The sequence below is a fragment of the Lepidochelys kempii genome, chromosome 7, assembly GCF_965140285.1.
Source record: "Lepidochelys kempii isolate rLepKem1 chromosome 7, rLepKem1.hap1, whole genome shotgun sequence".
NCBI classification, from domain to species: Eukaryota; Metazoa; Chordata; order Testudines; family Cheloniidae; genus Lepidochelys; species Lepidochelys kempii.
This window is the reverse complement of record NC_136386.1, coordinates 81,403,811-81,427,129: the sequence shown is the minus strand read 5'-3', so window position 1 is coordinate 81,427,129 and position 23,319 is coordinate 81,403,811. Positions and strand designations below refer to the sequence as shown.

The following is a 23,319-nucleotide window of genomic DNA, read 5'->3' as shown; positions in this document are numbered from 1 at the left end:
CTTAAAATCTTTATTTCTTTTATGTTTACTTTAAAACATTCTATTAACTAAAAATGTAAGATACATTACATAATATAGGCAGCACATTACTGATGATTTTTAATTAGATAAAGATGCGTCTAGGAAGGCATATATTAGGCAAGGGCAGGGTGGAAGAAAATCTGTCATTCCAAGTAAATCAAGCTACAATTGATTTTTTTTTTAAATAGCTGTCCAGCCAGAAGAGGGGGAAGAACAGGCATGTTTTTTTGGCTGAAGATAGTCTTAATTCACTAGGGAAAAAGTTGTTAACAGGAACAAAAATTTTAAATTTATAATAAACTAGATTAATCCACATTTTATTATTGTAAATCTTGCATAATTTAAACAGCATAAATTTACAGAAACTGCATAGAACAATTAAACTATTCAGGCTTGAAAAAGAAGCCAGAATCCTTCAAAGTGTTCGTAGCTGAAAGGCACTCATGAAATCCTTGAGTCTGCTAGAAACTGAAATATTAAATCAAGAAATAAAAGCCACATTCTGCTTTTACACCTGTGGAATTCCATAGACAGGTATTTGGCTCAGAGAATCAATGCAGCTACGAGTACTGATGAAACAGTCAGGAATAGCAGTAATTAGCACTTAGACTGTGCTTTCAGTGCACTTTATGAACATCCCTGAAATATCCATGTGAGGTTGGGTGGTATTTCCCCCCTATTTTAGTGAGAGAGAGTGAATGACCTAAGATTACAGCAAGGATTAGTACTTGGGAGTTCAAAGTTTCCAATCTTGTGTTCAGACCACATTGCCTCTCTTACTAATTTAAGTATCAATACTTGTTCAACCATCATGACAAATGTTCACTTTACCACCAGTCATCTTCACAGATTTTGGCAAAAGAGCAGTTCAAATCTCAACCTTAGAATTCCGCAATTCTGAAAGCTCAAGGTCATGTTCACTTCTGATCTTTTCCAACAAACAAGATGCTGAGGTAGTATCCCAAAAAGTAAGTTTTTCCTTTAAAAAATGACTTAGCTATCCTGTTATAAAATCAATATGGACATGAGTTCCTCTTGAAAAACTTTCATAACTACAGTCAGATCTTTCCTCCTTCATTAGGTAGTAGGATTTCAATCCAGGAGTTTACTCTCATCTGCCATTAGTTTGTGTTTTCTATGCGGTTATAAGAATCATTCTTTGTCCATTTAAATTGATGACAGAATTGCAACAGTGGATCCACCGACAGATTGGCCCCAGTTCCTTTAATTGTAATCCAGTAGCTGTGATTCGTATAAAGCAGAGCCTCCTTTATATCATCTGTTGTATAGGAATTTCAATAATATCCAGCAGCTCAAAATACTTTACACTGTATTCAAGATCCCTTAGAAGTTATATATTCTTAATTCTGTCCCTTTCATCTCCACTCTGAAATAAAAAATAGAGGCTTTCAATTTAAAGTCTTACTACTACCACACCTTTTATGAGCACTAGAAATTCATGTAACCACTCATCTTCTCTCACATAGGAGATCTGTATTATAAAAAAACTATATGACAGGAAAAGCTTAAGACAAACAGGAAAGGCCTCTAATATTTGTTTCAGTTGCCAAAGAATAGTTACTAGGACAGCAAATTTAAATCATTGCAAAAGCCAGTTCTTCAGAATTGTTTGACACCCTCACAGCCTCTCTCAATGGAAGCCCTCTATTTTCTTATAACTTATTACACTTGTATACAAAATCTTCTTAGGAAATTGCAGATAAATTTAAAATAAAAATAATGAACTTGTAAACAAATTGAAATAGTAAACTACTGTTGTTTGTTGGGCTGGACTGATAGTGAAACTAGAAAATAGAAAAGGGTTTATTTTTTTAAAAAGATTATACCGAAATGCACCATGATGGTCTTTTGTTTGAAATTCTAGTGTTCAACTGGAAACAGATTTGAAGATAGAAAAGGAATGGAGACAAACCTTGGAAGATGATCTGCAAAAGGAAAAAGAAACTTTATCTCATCTGAGAGTAGAGACCCAACAAATAATTTGTCTTAAAAAAGTAAAATGCTGGAGGAAAACTTTTCAATTTCACTTTAGCAGTAATTTAAAAGTGAACTTGCCAGGCTTTTAAAATATAAATGTTAACTCTCCCAGATCTGAAATCCTTAATAGAACAAATGTTTAGGCTTAAAAATACAAATATATTTTTAATTTTTTTTTTTAAATCCGTCCTCTCTCACCCCTGTAGTCTTAAGTTCAGGATTCTGTGTTTTCCATAAGGAATAGTGAAATCCACATTCTCCTTTCTGAATCATACTGAAGGATATTTCACTATAATCTTGTGATGGGCCAGTGAGGGTTAATGTTCTAATCCATCAAGCCCTGTCTATCTTGCTACTTAAAAATCTCATATCACTAATTTCTATAGTATCTTTACATTTCTTTACCTTGGAAGTGATTGAAAAGAAGCAAGTGTGTGGAGTGTCAGTCATTTAGCATCAAACTGAAATGAAATTAATTTGTGAGTTGCTACTGTTGCTGTTAGAATTAGATCTGAGATTTTAATAGAAATAGGTATTTTTCGTGTCCCAGCCAGACTCCCAGTGTTCACAATTTGGTACTGGAAGGGCTGATGTTAGAGGATCTGTTAGGAGTTCCTGAAATCCTTCTGGCACACCTAGATTCCGTTTCTTTTCCAGAGGAGTTACTTAGACAGAATGATCAACCACAAGCAGAACAAAATAATCAGAAATCACTGCTGGGATTCAAGTTAGAGTAAATTCTTTTGAGAGAAATTCAGGAGGCTAAAAACCATGTGGAAAATGGAGTCTGCTCAGAGTCCAATGCTGGGAGGCACTGATAATAGAGAATAGGTCTAACTAACAAACTACTGTGGGTAAGAGAGAGTTCTTGAGAAGTGTCTCACTAACCTTAAACTTTACCTGAATATATAGAAATTAACGGACTGTACCATGGATAAATATACAAAAAACTGCATGGATTCAAAATGTCATTTTAAGTTTAAAACAAAATCTTTCAGGCTGAAGGAAATTACACAGTCAAAAATAGAGGAAGCAATAGATTAGTGAACAGTCAGGGGGATAATGTATGATCTGAGACAGGAGAGCAGGGATTCCATTTTTGTGTATTAGCAGACTCCCAAATAAAACACTAAAAAGAGTTACAGCAGTATATTCACAGAAGGATATTCCTGAATGGAATGAGTATTTATTGTATACCTATTTGACACACTCAGTGTGATAGGATTTCAGGAACCTACTGTTGTTTTCAAGTAGTTGGAAAAAATCCACCCATAGATGTTATGGTTTTTCAGGATTTTATTACTTGAGCCAATAGAACTAAAATATATTCTAGAGACATAAACTATAGATTTAAATTATTTGTTTCAGTTTCTTTAGTTTTTCAGGAGCAAGTAATGTAAAGCATATTTTCTATTTAGAGCAGCTAGCTTAACTAGTAAAACTCAGTTAATAAATGTGAGGACATTAGTATCTAATTTAAGAGAATTTGATCCTGAATTTTGCCCATTGAGGCACTTATCAACAAATTGACATGTGTTCATGCATATTGCTGCTGAACTCTCCAGGACTGGTATCAGAGCTGTGTACCCTTTTCTGTTGGTGTAGCCCTCTCAGATGGCCTGTCATAGCCTGTGATTGGTGGTATCATTAGCAAGAGGTAAAGCACACTTGGACTGGGCCTTTGGCTAATTGTTCTTGTCTGTTTGACAATGAGGCAGCAATTTGTTGGTAGACGTTTTCAGGTAGTAAGAAGTGCTGGGATTTTTATGGTCCCTTTTTGTGCAGTTCAGTGTTTGGACTTTTTTTTGTGTGTGAAGAGCTCAGATACTAAAGTGAATGGGTGTTTACAAATCTTTAAATAAGAATTTTAATTAGATTCTGAATCTTCATTAAAAAAAAAAAAAGGTTATGTCCTGTCAGGCATGGTATCAGATTTTTCCCAGATCCCTTACTGACTGCAGCTAGCTAGCACCTTGGGAGAAATTTTTGAGGATGACCAGTTTTCTGACCTATGTCTTGGACTTGAGAGCCCAGTGTCCGGTACACTTTGCCCCTCTGCCCCTCACCAGATATCAGCAGTTGATATTTCTCGTCCTGAGGAACCAATTAATGTAAATAACGGTTAAAGAAAAAGGGAGAGAAATCTTAAAAGAAAATTTTATTAGGCAGTCAAGAAACCAAAGGAAACCAGCTGAGAAGTAAGTGGATATAAAACATATGAAGGTCTGAAGTTACACTGACTTTCATTTAATGTAGGTGAAAACTTTGTTGTAGAGGCAGATCTAAAAATGCTTGTATTGTTAAATCTTGTCTGCTTGTATCATCTCTCTCTTTGTCTCTTAGTATCACCGTGTCTAGAGGATAAGTCCATCAGTGATTCTCTGCTCTCTTTGTTAGTCTACTTTCCTCTACTCTTCCTTTGTGTCATGTCTTACCTCGGACTTCTTGGTTTATGCTGAGAGCCATTGAAGGAAAGGAAAAGGAGGACTTGTGGCACCTTAGAGACTAACCAATTTATTTGAGCATAAGCTTTTGTGAGCTACAGCTCACTTCATCGGATGCATAAAATGGAAAATGCAGTGAGGATGTTTTATACACACAGACCATGAAAAAATGGGTATTTATCACTTCAAAAGGTTTTCTCTCCCCCCACCCCACTCTCCTGCTGGTAATAGCTTATCTAAAGTGATCACTCTCCTTACAATGTGTATGATAATCAAGGTGGGCCATTTCTAGCACAAATCCAGGGTTTAACAACATCATCTGAGGAACATTGAGGGGAAGAGGGGGAGGAAAAAAAAAGGGGAAATAGGTTACCTTGCATAATGACTTAACCACTCCCAGTCTCTATTCAAGCCTACGTTAATTGTATCCAGTTCGCAAATGAATTCCAATTCAGCAGTCTCTCGCTGGAGTCTGGTTTTGAAGTTTTTCTGTTGTAATATCGCAACTTTCATGTCTGTAATCGCGTGACCAGAGAGATTGAAGTGTTCTCCAACTGGTTTATGAATGTTATAATTCTTGACATCTGATTTGTGTCCATTTATTCTTTTACGTATTACCAGCAGGAGAGTGGGGTGGGGGGAGAGAAAACCTTTTGAAGTGATAAACACCCATTTTTTCATGGTCTGTGTGTATAAAACATCCTCACTGCATTTTCCACTTTATGCATCCGATGAAGTGAGCTGTAGCTCACGAAAGCTTATGCTCAAATAAATTGGTTAGTCTCTAAGGTGCCACAAGTACTCCTTTTTTTTGCGAATACAGACTAACACGGCTGCTACTCTGAAACCTGAAGGAAAGGAGTGAGAGCTCTCCTGTGTATTTTTTTCAGGGTTTTATACTGTCATAATATATGAGCGTCCCTTTCCTCTTCTAGACATGCCATTGCCTCTGTATTAGTACCCAGACTACGTAACTTTTTGACAGGGCATACAATTAGAAGGGACTCAAGTAATCAAATCCAGTCCCCTGCTATCACAGGCAACCCTGTCCATAGGATCCCGTTCATAAATTTATCAAGATCTGTCTTTAAACTAGTTTTAGTATCTTTAATTTTAAAGTATCTTTAAATATTTTCAGGCGATTTTATTTCTCTCTCTTTCTGCACATCTACTATTGGATATAATATTTAATGTTAGCCATATTCTCTAGATAGGCTATTTGCTGAATTCAACAGGTGTATATGCAGCTTCATATCTTCCCCATGCAATGTCCCCTTTCCTGCTGAGACAGCACATTGAATGCTCATTTATATAGCTGCTCTTGTCCCATCCCATGTTAATTTTTGCATCACAGTGCTTAGTTGTTGTATATTCAAATTATAGCATTACTGGTTTTTGAAGAGGAATTAAGTCTTGATTTGCATTTTAGGATGAGGCCTGGTTTTAAAAGGAAGAATAAATCAAAAGGAAGAGCAGACATGCTTAATTTTTAAAAAACTGACTATGAAAAGAGAGAGAAATATTGTCCAAAATATTGCAGATTTAGAAAGTTTTCAAGATCTATAGTAAAGAAGCCAATTTTAATTGTCTTGTTTCAAATTACCACTTGTAACTGATCTACAGAAAATAATTATTCTATAGATATTGTATTAATTAGTCATCGCCTCTTAGCTGTTTCGAAACCAGAGAATCATAGCAGTTATTTTTTTAAATAGGGTATGAGTGTTCCTTTAGAAAACTGTCATCTGACATAATTACATTGTAAGATGAAATACCCATCTGTATATAGTAGAAAGAAAAATGTGAACCCATTACTTCTTATCAGAAAAAGAATCCCTGACTCATACATTCCAAGTAATATGTTTTTCCTGAAACAGTTAAGATCACAGCCACCTAAAGAGGGCAAAAAAAGGACCTCCAGCTACTTGAGGTGTTTGCAATCTCTGCTGTTGCAAGGAAAATGGGAAGGTGAAGATGCCAGAAAGATAGGAAAAAAGTGAATGTTAGATGAATTGTACTCATAGATGCATGAATACTTTTTCAGCAGTAGGGTTTGAAAGCCAACTGTTTGTCTGCCACAGTCTTGTAAGAACCTCAAGGCTCTGAGGTTAAGTGAGCATAAAATTTAAATATAAAGTAAATGTAGATTAAATAGCAGCAGAATATCCTTTCTAAGCATATGTTTGTTATACCTTTCCACCTGCTAAACTTATTTCTCAGATACCCACACAATATTTTTAGTGGCTAATAGGCACAAGAATTGTGTCCAAGGAAGGATGCTGGGGCAGTGGCATACTGGGGGTGGCATAGGCTATGAGAGTCTCAGTGCTTCATGCTCCTGCAGATCTGCTAGGACTATGCCAGAGATTAATTTCTTAGGAGAACGTGAAACACATTTAAAAGGGTAAAGCGCATTTAGCCACATACATATTCTTAACCTTTTTTGGGTCTGCCTTAATCCCACCAATCCTACCTTTCCTTTTAGGGAAATAGTACAAGAATGGGGTTTCCCTTAGTATTTCTCAGTGCCTGATCCAAAGCCCATCAAAATCAGTAGCAGTCTTTCCATTGACTTCACTGGGCTTTGATTCCGGAACCTACAGCAGAAAAGTTTGAATAGTACAGGAGGAAGTGGAAATCACATAACATTACTGGATGTGGAACACAGGCAAAACCACTGGTGGTAATTATGTGGGCAAATCTTCCCTCCCTCAACCATCTCACAACTTTGTTTATGGGGTTGCTATTTATCCTTTTGATATTACCCAAATATTATTAGTGACTATTGCCCCTTCCTATAACCTTCTGACTTGACATACAATATTGGTTAACATGTAAAGTTCTAACACAAGTAACTTTCTAAGTAATAAGTGTGTACTATGTTATTTCTTCTTACTTTAAAAAAACGCCACCTTTTATTTTTTTTAAAGGAATTCCTTAAACTACAGGACAAAAATAGGCAGTTGAAAAAGATATGTCATGACCAAGAAGAAGCTCTCCAAGAACTGGCCTGCAAGCTTAGCGAGTAACTTATTTTTCTTGATGATTTTTGCAATGTAAAATTCAAGATAAAGCTACTGAAAATAACTGTGCAACTACCATGTAAATTGAGACCATGGAAATTAGGGAGGATTACTGGCTTCAAATGAAATTTATTCAGTTCAGTAGGAGGAAATTATCTGACAATTTTTCAGAAAAGAAAGCTGTGTACAAATGGCCTGGGTCTGCATCTTGAACAGAGTTACCTTCACATTAGGGTGGTGGGTAGCCTCTAGCAATCATATAATGGACTTAATTATGTTCATCTCAGAAAAATCAGTCCTAATTAAAAATGTTTTGGGCAATCTAACAGATTCCTCAGACTTATCTTATGAAGATCTTCCTGTCTCTTAATAAATGCATTCAAGACGTTGTTGGATAAAATTTGAGCATTTGTGTGAACTCCATTTCACTAAAGACTAATTCTGTTAGGAATCAATAACTGTGGGTTCCACAACAGGAAGATTCATTATAATTTGAGATGATTGTCCACATGGATCCCATTCCCTACTCTTAGGCAATGCACATCCCTGGCATATGAGCTCAGAAGCTTTTAGCAAGTAGTGATCATTAGATGCATGCGCATGTTCAAGCCTCTGCATACGTGCTAGGATTCCAGGGTATAAAATGGGATGCAACTCCAAAGACCGTTCATGTCATTAGACCATTTATCAGCAGTGGGCTCTGAACACAGTTCAGTGTCCTTTAACGCTTTCCTCCTTGGTATTTTTGAGGAATGCTTTCTCCTCTTTAAGGCTATTTTTCTCTTGTAAATAGTTATGCCATGACTAATGCCGTGTTTTACATCCTGTGTCTAAAAGAGTAGTATCATGTAGCTTATAGCTTAAAGCCCTGTTTATACTGCTTTGTTTTGCACTGGTGTAGTTGGACCCAGGGTAGATGCTCTGCAATGGAATAAAATTGCTTGCACTAGTGAAATTTAACCTAGTGAGTTTCAGATCCCATTTTGCACCAATGCAGTGTATCAGCATTAAGGATTTAGTTACACTGGCATAAATTTCCCAAGTCTATACAAGCTCTAAACATATGCCACCATTCATAGGATTGCGAACTCTTTGGAGAAGAGATTATGTCTTCCTTTGTGTTTGTACAGCACTGAACATACCCTGAATTGGGGTCTCTAGGTGCTACTGTTCATATAAATATTTTTAACAATATGTCAGCCAGAAGTTCATAATAATTTGCCTTTGACTTTTAAAAGAATTGTAACTTCTAAAGTATTTTAACCATATGTGGTAACTAAATACTCTCAATAAATGTCTAAACTATGTATAATCTTCTATGTTTAGATCAAAGCTTAAAATAGAAGATATAAAAGAAGCAAACAAAGCATTACAGGTTAGTAAGATTTGGAGGGAAAAGGAGGGAGGCTTTTTCTTACAGTTATTTTCTTGGAAATTTTTAAACACGAGAGAAGATTTTCTCCAAAGGTAAGCATTTAGGATAGATTTTCATTTTTCTGGTCTCATGCTCCAGGATGAGATAAGTAGGCATTCTCTGAAGCACTTAATGGAACAGTTTGACTGCTTTGGACCTACTTAATTTTGTTTGGAATGTTGTGATGGGACCTTGGTTTTTGTTTTGAATTTGCTATCAAAATACCTTAATCTTTTAGTTTAAAAAAACTATATTATTATATGAAATAAGCGAATATCTCCTTGGTGAAGTTAAATTCCAGCTTGGTTATTTAGTCCTAAGGAACTGAATTATTACTGAATATAAATTTGTATAAGAGAGCCTGGTGAAATGTCCTTGGAGCTCTTTAGTTTCTGGATGTTGGGTGCTATCCTGAATGCTTATGAAGCTCTTTGGGGCAGAGACCATCTTCTTGTTACTTGTTTTTACAGTGCTTAGCACAATGGGGTGTTGGTCCATGACGTGGGGCTCCTAAGCCCTACTACAGTTCAAATATATTATATCAAATTAATGATAAAATTATTTTCACGTAACTGTTGTTTGAAATAATTTCTTATGTGCACTCATCTACACCTCAGGCAAAGTTGTGATTTATTGATTGTTGGTTTGGCCAAAAAGAACTTAACAGTTCACAATGCTGCTATCCGTTTCCCCAGTCTGAAGCATTAGATTGTTGCCGTCTGAGAGGCACTATGGTCCAGTGGATGGGGCATTGGATTTGGTCTCAGAGAACTTATGTTCTCTTACTGGCTAGCTGTGGGACATTGGGTGAATCACTCTGTCCCTTTGTATGTCTCTTTCGGTTTCTGAGTAGTGTCCCTGCGGGAGCTCCACTTCAGATGTGCATGCATCCCTGCACCTTTGGAGATTTGTGGCAGCAATGCCCATTCGACCCGCGCATGCCCCTATACATCCTCATGCCCCATGCTGAGGCTATACAAAGCTGTGCAGGTGAACCCCCCTCAGTTCCTTCTCAGCCAACATTGGCCTGAAACAGAGTTTAGCGTATGCCTGTTTGCTTAGCGCTTGTTTGCCTTCTTTATTAGTATTTAGCGGTAAAGTTAGTAGAGTAGGTTCAGTACCTTACAGTTGGACTGTTTGTCCCCTTTTTTCTTTTCTTTTCCCCCCAATGAGGGGTTTGAGTAACTTATTTTCTTCTGTTGGGAATCTGGGCTACCTGGGCTTTAAAATGTGCCTCTCGCATAGAGAAGCTGTCCTTGTTAGTCATGGGCACTCCTACTGCATTCATAGTTTGGGAAATTCGCATACTCCTAGCAAGTGTAAAATCTGCTTGTCCTTTAAGGGAATATCCTGTAAAGACAGGGAAATTAATTATAGACTTTAAATGATAAAAAAAAAAAATTACTACATCCCAGTTTTTTATTCTTTCACCCAGCACCAAACTCTCTGGTCATGGATGTAGTCAATGAAAGGGGCAGATGGTGTACCCAAAAGGCCACTCCTTATAATATTTGATACCAGATATGTCTATTTGTTTGTAAGAGCCATTCATCAGCAACACTTCAGTTAAGGATAGCTCATCACCAGGTGCTGATGTCAAAATATGACTACCTGGACAATGCGAAGTTCAAGGATTTTATTGACCATTTACTACAGGAACATTGAGGACAGTTCTGTGCCATAATAAAGGAGGATCAGGCTTTTGTAAAAGACCTCACTGCAGGCTTCATAGATGTGGCTGACACTGCAGCCGGGTCTGTTTCCATCGCAGTTGTGACAAGGCTAACTTCCTGGGTTCAGTTGTCTGGGTTTCCACAGGAGGTACAATCAACCATGAAGGATTTACTTTTCAGTGGCCAGAAGCTTTTCATAGATTCCACCGACAACTCACTTCACACCCTAAAAGACTCTAGGGCAACGCTTAGGTATTTAGGAGTATATGCATCTGCTGATAAGAGAGAATGTAGCATGTCTCAAAGATCCCACCCTGTTCAGTTTTCTATCTCCCGCAGAACACTGGAACCAACAGCTAAGAGGTATAGGTTTTCAAAGAAAAGGCCTGTAACTACCTTGACTGCATCAGCTGAGCCTTTGGCATTGTCCAAACATTATTTTTGATGGTTTGGTCTAGAGTCCAGACCACCCAATGACCAGATTTTATCAGCTGCATTACACATACGCCCCTTCCTCAATTTGGACACCGTCTCTCTGTATTTTGTCAAGCCTGGGAGGCTATAACATTGGACAAATGGGTATTGGAGGCGATTACTTTGGGTTCTACAATCCAATTTACCTCCACCCTGCCCCTTCAACCACTTAACCCATTATGATTAATTCTTACACAGGAAATGTCATCACTTCTAAATCTAGGAGACATAGAACCAGTCTCACAAGGGAAAAGGGTTCTATTTAAGATACTTTTTGATACCTAAGAAAAATGGATCTCAGACAACTGGACAAGGATGTCAGACAATTAAAATTCAAGATGGTGTCCCTAGCAGATTTAATTCCCTCCCTGGAATTGGGACTGGTTTGCGACCCTCGACTTCAGAGGTGCCTACTTCCATGTAATAATTCATCTTTCCCACAAAAGAGTTCTACAATTCACTTTCAGTCATAATTGTTACCAATACCAACTCCTACCCTTCGGTCTGTCTTCAGCCTCTAGGGAATTCTCAAAAATTATGACAGTTGTAGATGCCTACCTCTCTTGTCTAGGAAGAACTGTTATTCTACCTCAGCAACTGGCTCCTCAAAGGTTAGTCGTATCCAGAGATATGGTCAGCAGTGCAAACAACAATTTCAGCATTCTGAAGTCTAGGCCTGCAAATAAATCTCGAGAAATTAATTTTCTCAGTAATTTCTCTTCATAAGAGAACTTCCAGATTTAATAATGTGCAGATCTTATCTCCCTCTCACCTGGTTTCTTGCTCTAAGGAATCTTATACAAAGAGTGCAGCTCAGCCTTCAAGTTCCAGTAAGGACATGTGTGCAACTGCTGGGACACCTGGTGGCTTGCATTTTGTGACATAAAACACCAGGTTATATCTTCAGTGTCTCCAGGGATAGCTCAGGCCTGTTTCTGTACCCCGCAAACATGGTTTGAAGAAGCAGGTATCTGTACCTAGATAGATCCTACAGTCACTCACCTGGTGGCTGAATCCTTCCAAAGTTTGTGCAGGAATCCTGTTCAGTCAGAAACACCTTACAGTTATATTAACATTGGATGCTTCCCTCTTGGGATGGGGAGCACATTTGGGTCCTCACGCAGTCCAAGGCAAATGGCCACAAAAGGAACAGCACTTGCACATCCACCTGTTTGAATTAAGGGCGATCAGAAATGCTTACCTCCAATTTTTTCCCTGCTCAGAAACAAGTCCATCAAGAGATCTTGACAGACAGCATAGCATGCATGAACTGTATCAATCATCAAATCAGAGCATTTTCCCCCTCACTCTGGGCCAAAGCGATAAAGCTTTGGAACTGGTGCATCACCAGTTGGATAGTCATCTTGACTTCTTACCTCCTGAGGATACAAAATACCATGGTGGACGAACTGAGCAGATGTTTCGCCCTAAATTTTGAAGGGGAGTTGGACTCTGGAGTCCTCAGCAAAATATTCCTAGCTTGGGGATTTCCAGAGGTTGACTTTTTTACCACAGCAGCCAAAACAAAGAGCAAGGAATTCTATTCCAGAGGAGGATTCAGTCCCCAATCTCAAGGGGACTCTTTCCTTGTTACATGGACCAAAGATCTTTTTTATGCGTATCCAACTCCATTGCTCTTAAGGATCCTTATCAAGATCAGACAGGACCAAGCCAAAGTCATTCTGCTGCACAAACTTGGCCAAGCCAAGTTTGATTCCCCTACCTCATCAAACTCATCTCTTGCCCTCTGTGGCAGCTCCTGATCATATCTTGATGGTTGTCTCAGGATCCAGGTCAGATGCTTCGCCCTAATCTGAACATCCCACAACTGCAAGCTTGGTTCCTCAGTAGTTTTCAGGACAAGAGATCACATGTCCATTGGAAAACAAAGATACCATTAAATAGCAGAAAGGAATCTACTACACACACTTTCCTTCAGAAATGGAGAAGATACTATCTGTGGTGTAACTGGCATCATTTTCCTCCGACCCACTCCTCTTTCTTCAATCCTGGAGTTAGAACTCATGGAAAGGCCTGAACTTTTTTTATCAAGCTTCATTCAGTGGCAGTGACAGCTTTACATGTGGTAGGTTTCTCATTATTCACTCATCTGACCACAACAAGATTCCTAAAAGGACTTATACATTTTTTTCTCAGATTAGAGCCCCTATGCCGCTTGTGGGATCTCAACCTGGTTCTTAACTGCCTCATGAAACAACCCTTTGTGCTTGCTGCTACATCTCTCTTTGAAGACTGCCTTCTTGGTGGCCATTACCTCTGCTCAGAGGTTGGGGAGATGGGGATTCTAATGGCAGATCCTTCTTTTACTGTCTTTTCCAAGGAGAATGTATCTATACAGCCTCATCCAAAGTTCTTATATAAGGTGTCCTCTGGGTTTCATATCAACCAAGCTACTCACCCTCCAGGTTTTTTTCTGAAGCTGCATCAGCTTACAAAGTAGTCTGTCTTTCAACACTGGACTTTGAGGGTGTAAGCCTTTTCTTTGAACAGGTCTAGGCCAGTCAGGAAGACCCCTTAGATTCCTTTTGTTTTTGTTTCAAATTGATCTAAGGAAGTGCCTGTTTCCACTCAGGGATTTTTTAAATGGATCTCTGAATGTATTATTGCCTGTTATGATTTTACTCAAAATACACTTCCCCTAAGAGTGATTGTACACTCTACTAGATCACAATCTACAACTGTAGCCATACTCAAAGATATTCCTGTTGCTAAAATTTGCAGGACTGCAACAATGTCCTTGGTGCACACATTTTCTGACCACTGTGCCCTAATTCATGCTGCAAGATCAGATGTGTCAGTAGGTAACACAATTATTTCTTCGGTGGTGGACTCTGTTCTGAAACTCCCACCTCCTTAAAGGGTTACTGCTAGGGAGTCATCTAAAGCAATGCACCAACAGGGATGCTACTCAAAGAAGGAGCAGAGGTTATTCACTTTGTGCAATAACTAGAGTTCTTTGAGATGTGTCCCCCTGTGTGTGCACTCCCCTTTGCTTCAGAGTTGCCTCTGTGGGTTTTGCAGTAGAGAAGGAACTGAGGGCAGTTCACCTGCGCAGCCCTACATAGCTTCAGTATGGGGCATGAGGATGTGTATGGTGCATGTGTGGGCCACATAGACACTGCTATCAAACATCTCTGATTGAAGGCATGGGTGCATACGCACCTAAAGTGGATCACCCACAGGGACACGCATCTCAAAGAACTCCAGTTACTGCACAAGGTGAGTAACCTGTCCTCCTCCTTCCACTCTTTATTCCTCTTGTTTATTTAGCCTGTGTGACATTACCCAGCGTACAATCTGGACTGTTGAACAGCTGGGTTCCCTCAAATTTCCAAGTTGGGGTGCCTTTTACAATGCTTCGCTGTAACAGCAACCACTCGTGGTCCTGCTCTCTCACACCCTCTAACATGTAAAATTGCTCCCAGTTGAATTATACAAAAGCTTTGGCCACTCACTCATGAATTACATACAGGGCAACACCACCAACTTCCCAGTCCCAGACCTTCCCCCAGAAACGTGCGTCTTGTATTTCCCAGCTTTCTACTGGACAATGCAAGCTCATATAAGGTCAGTGCTATTATCTCAAGTGGAGGTTCCCAACACTTCAATACAAACACACACTGGTTTAGATAAAACAAGTTTATTAACTACAGAAAGATAGATTTTAAACTATTGCAAGTAATGAGGCATAAAAGTCAGAACTGGTTACAAAAAAGAAAAGGTAAAATGCAAACTAATACCGAATTTAACAAGTTAAGTGTGTTTTAAAAGCAAAAAGGGTTTTCTCACCATATGCTTACAGCAATCTGGCTGGATTGCTTCAGCCAGGACCTCCCCCCATTCAATGATTCTTCCTTTGTTTTTCAAACATTGTTGATGTCATGAGTATAATTGAGGGGAGAGATAATTTGTGTTGTGTGTGTCCTCTGTTCTTATATCATTCTCCCCTCCTTGAGGATTATTTCCAGCTGGGGTTTAGGTGACAGTCTGTTTATACAGGAACCACAGTTGACCCCTGCTGTCGATATGTAAAGTTCTTGCTTACACCCTTCTTCATGCTGAAGAATGGCCACTTAACTAGGTGATAGTTTATGATAATCCATTTGATTATGCTGATACCTGGTTGGGGTATCTGTGTCATCACCAGCTTTTCTAACCTTGGAACATGTCAGAACAATGTTATACAGTAAACTCTTACAACGTTACCACACATATTTTACCAGGACAATAATGATCAGCAGATTGAGTTTTTAAATGATACCTCACAAGGCATATTTTGTACAAAATTTATCGTAGTTTTGTAAAAAGGGTAACATTGGGTACAGACTGTCACAGCCTATGCAAGTTCTTTTGGGGCAGGATCCATCTCTTATGTCTCTCATCTGTTTATACAGTGCCTCATATACTGGAACACTGATCTCAGTTGGCACAATGAGGATACAACTCCAGATGTTACTGTAATATAAACAAAGAATAGTGCTTCTGTTGAGCACTCCTGTCCCCAAGAGCCCCAAAGGTTGGATGTGTCACAAATATTTTGTGTTCTCTGAAAAAACTTTTCCTCTCCTCCCCTCCCCGCCCCTCCAGGGACAGGTTTGGCTGAAAGACAAAGAAGCTACACACTGCAAGTTATGTGAAAAGGAATTTTCTCTTTCCAAAAGAAAGGTAAGATTGGGTAGAGATCTAGATCAATTCCCAATCTTTAAATGTCATATATAAAGAACATTCAATTTACTACTCTTAGAGGTACAGCAGAGACTCTCACACATGAATTAATAGAGTTATTTTAGGGACATTTCCTAAAATGCTTAATTTGAACTTCTCCATCTGTGTTTGTTGTGTACATACACACATGGGCCCTGATTCTACAAGGTGCTCCATGTGGGCAGACCCCTATGCCTGCACAGAGCCCCACTCATGACCTCAGGGGTTTGTCCATACAGTGCACCTTGTAGGATCAGACCCTTAAGTAACTTTTGAAGTGCACTGAGATCTGTTACTGTCTCAAGTAAATTATTACAGCTGGTGATATTGTATTTAAAAAGTGTTTGCAATGCATATTTATACAAGAGACTAAGAAAATATGAATTAATATCCTGAGTTTTAAAACAGCTTGTAGAAGGTTGTATTTGTGCATGTGCTTTAACTGCTTCTGAAATTAAATTATCTCAACCAATTTTAATTTTTTATTTTAATCCCTTTAGCTACTAGAGATTCTGGACAGATCATTTCATTTTCAAATCAAACCCATATTGACTTCTACAAATGTAATTCAAGACATTTTTAGCATGTTATTTTACAGCGTACATGATGCTGCATGCATAGGTCTTGAAAAGCAAAATTAAGCCCCAGTTAGTGGTAACGTTATTTATAGTGCATTTTCATTTGATTTTGGTAATTTCAGTTATACTTTACTTAGGTCAGAAATAGGAGGTTCATAGATTGGTAGCTTGTCTAGAAAAGCATTACAGATTGGGGCTTTTCATGTGTTGTCCTGTCATCTTTAAAAAACAGCCATCACACTTCTTACCTAGAACTTAAAAGTTTAATTTCAAAAAGTTCTGTTTCCATATTTATTATAACAGCTGATTATCAAATGTATAACAAACTTTGTGTGCAATTTAAAATATCCTTTTGTTTCTCCATCTTTATTTAGCATCATTGTAGAAACTGTGGTGAAATTTTCTGCAACGCTTGTTCTGACAATGAACTGCCTTTACCATCCTCACCAAAGCCTGTACGGGTCTGTGATTCCTGCCATGCGTTTCTTATACAGAGATGCTCTTCTAACATGCCATAAGATTCCTCTCCAAAATATTTATGAACTGTTGCTATTTAACATAGTACATAAAAAGATATAATGTAAAGTATTAACATGTATATTCCTGGAATACAAGTAAGCAGTGTAGATTTGGATTTTCAAAATATACTAAGGCCTGGTCTACACTACAGTTAGGTTGATGTAAGCCACCTTGTGTTTTCCTAGTTGTGCATGTGTCGATGCTTAGTCTCCTACTGATGTAAGCGGCCTGTTATGCTGACATAGTAACACTACCTTCCCAAGCAGCGTTGAGCCATGGTCGATGCATCATGAGTGAAGATTCTGCGTTGCCCATGTCAACTCGAACAGTCCTCCAGCAGCTGTCCCATAATCCTCAACACTGACTCCTCTGGTTTGTTGTGTAGATGTGGCCTAAGGGAGTTAGGTATCCAGCTCCCATTGAAACTTAATGAGAAACAGGTGTCTAGCACCCTTGCGCTCCTTTACAGATCCCAGCCTTTAATATTTGATCCTGTTTGTTACACCCAACAGGCAGCAAAGGAATTAAAGGTTTTATATAGTTTTAATGGAGAGAGTATTTCATATTCAAGTTTTTCTTCAACAGAGTTCATGTAATGGTATTTAAAGGACATTGAACAAAAGTTTGACAGGAACCTATTTCCTTTTCTACCCAAACACAGACAGTGGGAATTCGAATAGATGTGCAGGGTAATTCAAAATAATACATTACAAATTAAGCAATTTTGTAAAACATATTAAATCAATCTTGTTTAATTAAGCATAAGTATTTACACAGTTAACATTTCCCTTATTTTTAGTTATCTACTTATTTTTTAAAAACTGGTCTGTTATTTTAGGAGAAAATACACTCTTATAATAGCCGAAATTACTCTCAGATATATGCAAACAACTTCCATTGATGTCAACAGAAGTTCCACATGCATATCTGAGGATAAAACTTTAAATTTAGATAACTCATAACTGTATGTTATGTATTTACCGTATTACTTTAGAGAAAAATCACTGCTTCACACTCAAAACACTGTTTCATTTTAGTGCCTGTTTTTTAATACTTTTGATCTTCAGATTTCTGAGATAAGTGGGAATATGTTAATTACATTGAAAAACCATCTTTAGACGGAAATGATTCCATAAATGTAAATTAAATATGTTTTGTGCTTTTTTTAGGTCATATTCCAACTGAGGCACTACACTAAATTTTTTCTTTTCATAATGTTTACAGAATATAAGAATGTTTGTTTTATTTACTTTTAATTATTCAGTGGCGAAAAAAGGAAAAATCCAATTTTTTTTTAGCAGTATTCAATCTGCTTTTTAACATTTCATCCCCTAGTTTACATTATAATACTTTATTTAGAGGCTTAATATTGAGTTAGTGCATAAACATCCTTCTGTTCTTGCTACCAACTGCAGAATATGTGTACATCAAGATAAAATGCTTTAAAAGCTAAATATTTCAATTAAATATACACTAATCCTGGTCTAACTGCAAATTTCAATAGTGAGTTAGGAAAATGTTTTAGCCAATCAACCTCCAGGAGTGATTCCATTTAGTTTAAAAATATTAAATGAAGGAGCAACTGAATTATGAAGCTATAACTCTTTTATATTAAAAGTTTTAAAACCCAGTATTACTACTTGTTTAAAAGAAGCCTATCTAAATAAATGAGAGAGAATAGAGTTGTAAGTCTATGTCTACACTACTGTGGGATTGACGGTGCTGTGATCGATGCACCAGGGGGCTATTTAGTTCATCTAGTGTTGACCTGCTAAATCAACAGCAGAGTGCTCTCTGGTCGACTCTGGTACTCCACCGGGAACAAGAGGAGTAAGATAAGTCGACAGGAGTGCATCTCCTGTCGACACATGCGGTGTAGACACTGCAGTAAGTCGACCTAGGCAACGTCGACTCTAGCTACGTTATTCACGTAGCTGGAATAGCGTAACCTAGACGACTTACTGCAGTAGTGTAGACATAGCCTAATACTAAGTAGGATGTGCCTTGTGTTAATAGGTTGATCAACTGTTGTTTTAGCTGCCATCTGGCAGTGACGACTATAATTAGGTTGCAAAACGTCTGTTCTAACTCCCTGTTTTCACTGGTTGTAACTTTTCCATACTCACCTTTTGCATTAAAATTTTCCAGACTTGGTATCTGCTTAAAATGAATTTTGTTATGGAAACTTTTTGAGCAGAAACAGTTTGGCCTGTTTTCACTATGAGGATAGTGGAGGTGGGGAAATATTTTTTCAATTTAGAAGAAAAATTGCAAGGTTTTTTCAGGTGAGAAAGGTGAAATATGGAAAGGAAATAGTCATCACTGAAGCTGTGCACAAGATTGTTCTGGAGCAAAATGGGTTTGATTTGACCAAATGAGTGTTTGAAAAATCACTAACCCCTTCCTTTAGACTTAGGCATTCTCCACTGGGGGAAGGCTCTGGCTGATGAGATGCTGTGCTCCTGAGGAGCTTAAGAACTTCACCAGCCCAGAGCTTTGTGTAGCTGCAGTGTTAATAGGGTGCAGAAGAGAGGGCTTCTGTTCCCTCTGAGGGGTTTGACCAGTGTTTTGTTTAGGCAAGCTGACCTGGACTGCATGCACAACGCTCCTTACACTGCAGTTCTACTTAGACAAGTAGCTCCGTAAAAATGGTATGTAATTAGTCTGTGTCAATGCATACAAACAAAGGGGAGAGTTAGGGTTGAGTGTGAACCCTTAACTTTGTCATATCCTGATATTTGTTTGAGTGCTTAACCATGGGACCTTAATGCTTTTTTCTATGCTTTGTGGCTGAGCACTAAGACCCTTCCCTTGATTTTTCAGAACTTCAAATTTGATCATTAGAAACTTCTTTGAATCTAATAGAGAAGTTTCTGCTCTGATCTTACTTAAGGTAGAGTGGATATCTTGAGTTCTGTGAAAACAGAGTCCATTCTGGGAGCAAAATAAAGAGGTGAGATCTGAACTGTGTCAACATTTTTAAATTTACAAGACCCATTTCTAGACAGAAAAATGTACTGCATTGTCCAGGTTTGGATTAGTACATTTGCACTGATAGTAAAGTATTTGTACAGTGGAAATTCTTAGAGGAGTATTGTTTTGGTATTAAGAGGAGCAGCCCTAAACTGTGGATTTATTGATATTCATCAGAATATTTCTTTTAAAAAATTGGTCTCTCTTTGTTACAAAGAGAGTCTTTACAGTCAATAGGCCAAATTCTCCAGCACATTATAGCCTTTTGCATCAGCCTACCAATGCCAAGGGTCAAAAAAAACATACAGCCAGTATAATGAGCTATATGACAGTCCTCAACCTAGGGAGTGTGACCAAAGCACCTTAACTCTGTCATTCACTGGCTGCCTGAACAGCCCATGGGCTTTGCTCTCACCTACACCAAGGTGAAGGGTATACTACATCAAACACAGATCTAGCACTGGGATCAGGGAGCTCTTAATAGTTCTTGCTGACACCGCTCCTTAGCTTTGTCTGTCATCTATTAGGCATAGCTGAGAATCTGGCTCTAGTACCTGATATGAACTCCTACTGAAACCTCCCCCAGGAGAGTTATGGACTTCTGTTAATGCCTTAATGGGTTGTTTACATCAATCCTAACTGCAAACACTTTGGATGCCACATGCACAGATAAACTCTTCATGTCTCAGTGATGTACAGTACCAAAGAGACAAAATGGACTTGTTTAGGTGCAGATTCTGCACCTGTGGGTGTATAGAGCACTCTAAGTGGCTCCACTGCACGTGGAGGGGGAGAAGAATCGATGAGGGTTAGGAATGAGAGGAAGTCCGACAGTGTGGTGTTGAGGCAAGTGATTGCGACTGCACTGAACTATTGGCTAGGTCCCAGTAAAGAGAGATGCAACAATTACGGTGCTTACAGCAGCCTGCAGGCGGTTCTAGCAAAAGCTATTTGTGCTCTGCAGTAAGCTAAATTCTGTAGAAAAATTCCTGTATTCAGTGACACTTTGTTGTGGTAGAGGAAATTTTGTGGTAGGTATCTTAAAAGTAAAAAATTGAGGTTTTTATTTAAATATGAAAATGAACAGTATAACCAGTAGCCTGTTTATTTTAAAATTATTTCTTAAGTTTCCCTTCACTTTGAGTTATTGATATGCCAAAATATTTTTGCACTGACCACATAATTGTATTGTAGATGTTGTCCAGAGCAAAGCTGGAGATTTTGCCAGCTACTTAAGAAACACTTGGGCCTTTTAGCACCTGGGTGGGTGTGGGAGACTGTCTGAGATTGTTCAAAGAACATTTGCAAATGTTTCTTCTCAGTGATCAGCAATTTAAATGTCAACAATGTGAAATATTTGTCATCTCTAGGTTTCAGAGCCATGTAAATGAATAGGAAAGTTCACATCTCAAAGTTGTTTCAGGCTGTGCAAAAGCAGGTAGATATCACTACATCAGTTACACTTGTGCTGCATTTTCAAGTTCTTCGCAACTGTAAGTGTTAGAATATTTATTAAAGATGTGTAATTGTATGGCAAAGTCATGAACTACATGGGGCCACAAAGCTGTTCTGCTCCTTGGTGAGAGGGGAAGATTCTCCCTTCCTATCACCTTGCAAACCTGCAGAACTTGGGCTTTGTGAGTGAGAGGGTTTGAGTCAGTATGACATGACGTGATAAATCCTGCCCCTTTTAAAAATGGATATTGCATGGCAACTGTCTGCTGCTAGAACACGTGTACCTATTCCTGTAGTGTTTGATGTCAGTTATATAACAATACACCCAGCAATTATTACATGTGATAACATCTCTATAAGTTTCAGAGTAGCAGCCATGTTAGTCTGTATTTGCAAAAAGAAAAGGAGGACTTGTGGCACCTTAGAGACTAATAAATTTATTTGAACATAAGCTTTCGTGGGCTAAAGCCCACTTCATCAGATGCATTCAGTAGAAAATACAATGGGGAGATTTATATACACAGAGAACATGAAACAATGGGTGTTACCATACACACTGTAAGGAGAGTGATCACTTAAGGTGAGGTATTACCAGCAAAGGGGGGGGGGGGCTTTTGTAGTGATAATCAAGGTGGGCCATTTCCAGCAGTTAACAAGAACATCTGAGGAACAGTGGGGGGTGGGGGGGGAATAAACATGGGGAAATAGTTTTACTTTGTGTAATGACCCATCCACTCCCAGTCTCTATTCAAGCCTAAGTTAATTGTATCCAGTTTGCAAATTAATTCCAATTCAGCAGTCTCTCCTTGGAGTCTGTTTTTGAAGTTTTTTTTATTTCCCCATGTTTATTTCCCTTCCCCCCCCCCCCCCCCCGGTTCATCAGACGTTCTTGTCAACTGCTGGAAATGGCCCACCTTGATTATCACTACAAAAGGTCGTCCTACACGTCCCGTGTCGTGTCGTCCCCCCCGCCCCCCGTAATAGCTTACCTTAAGTGATCACTCTCCTTACAGTGTGTATGATAACACCCATTGTTTCGTGTTCTCTATGTATATAAATCTCCCCACTGTATTTTCCACTGAATGCATCCGATGAAGTGAGCAGTAGCTCACGAAAGCTTATGCTCAAATAAATTTTAGTCTCCAAGGTGCCAAATGATCTCTATAAATTGCATTTAGTATACACCTCACCTGAACTCTGCTCTGTACCCCATTTCTACTGGGACTACTAACAGTCCAAACTTTTGTCCACTGTTTGAAAAAGAAAACCCACTCTGCCAGAATAAAACTTCCTTCTTCCACATGAATGCCTCAATCCTCCAATAAGCATTGCACACTAAATTCATTATGGGATTGGGCTCCAACTGCAGAATTTACTCCTAAATCTCCATGTCTCTTGTGTTAATCCTATCAAATAGGGTCTATTCTCCAAGTCCTCTCTCTCCAAAGGGCTCAGTTCAGTGTCATCTCCTTTATCACACCACATGCTGGCATGTCTTCTTTTATGACCTCCCACCACTTCTTGGGTCAGCCTCTCTTTTTCCCTTGATCTGTTGGACTCACATAGTTGTGAGGACTGCATTGTACATGGCCAAGCCATCTGAGCCTGCATGCCCTCATTTTTTTAAATCTATCAGTGTTACTGTGAACATGTCTCTAACACCACATTCCTCACCAGGTCTTTCTTGCTTACACCACTCATCCATCTCAGATTTGCATTTATGTGGAACAGAGCTGTTGCTCAACACTCAAGTGTCATACATTAAAACAATGAACCACTGTTGTATAGACTTCTCTTTTAAGTTTACTGGTAACTTCCTGTCTCTTTCCATTTGACCCAGGAGTTTATTCTAGTTCTAATTTTGTCCTTATTTCTCCCAAATCTGCACTGGTCAATGGAAAACCCGAATAGTTATCAGCCTAATTATTTCCTTTATCCACAGATTTGGATTGCTCCTATTATAGGAGCCAAGATGGTTTTGAAACAATTCCATTTTTTAACTCAGCTTCATAAATCATTCTT

General features: G+C 38.5%; 1 protein-coding gene and 1 long non-coding RNA gene across 8 annotated transcripts in view; one reads left to right on the top strand and one right to left on the bottom strand.

Moving 5' to 3' along the window:
* RUFY2 (RUN and FYVE domain containing 2) overlaps nt 1–21,682 on the top strand; it is a 64,236-nt gene extending 42,554 nt beyond the window's left edge. For 3 of the 6 annotated variants that reach the window (XM_073353473.2, XM_073353472.2, XM_073353471.2), the window contains exons 14-18: nt 1,907–2,036; nt 7,394–7,488; nt 8,813–8,861; nt 15,656–15,733; nt 16,725–21,682. In XM_073353473.2, the coding sequence (XP_073209574.1) occupies nt 1,907–2,036; nt 7,394–7,488; nt 8,813–8,861; nt 15,656–15,733; nt 16,725–16,868 (496 nt within the window). In that variant the 3' untranslated portion in view covers nt 16,869–21,682. Of the gene's footprint in view, nt 1–1,906; nt 2,037–7,393; nt 7,489–8,812; nt 8,862–15,655; nt 15,734–16,724 lie in introns of those variants that run through there. The other 3 variants (XM_073353474.2, XM_073353475.2, XR_012159993.2) reach the window with 3 other exon arrangements.
* On the bottom strand, nt 358–21,843 carry LOC140914800 (uncharacterized). Of its 2 annotated transcripts, XR_012159994.2 has the most exons (4): nt 11,606–21,843; nt 10,022–10,250; nt 1,869–1,967; nt 358–1,408 (listed from the first exon to the last, which is right to left on the bottom strand). It is a non-coding gene; the product is annotated as an uncharacterized LOC140914800 (long non-coding RNA). The 2 variants fall into 2 exon arrangements; XR_013636077.1 differs by lacking the exon at nt 11,606–21,843 and having other exon boundaries at nt 10,022–10,464.
* Nucleotides 21,844–23,319: the final 1,476 nt, after the last annotated feature.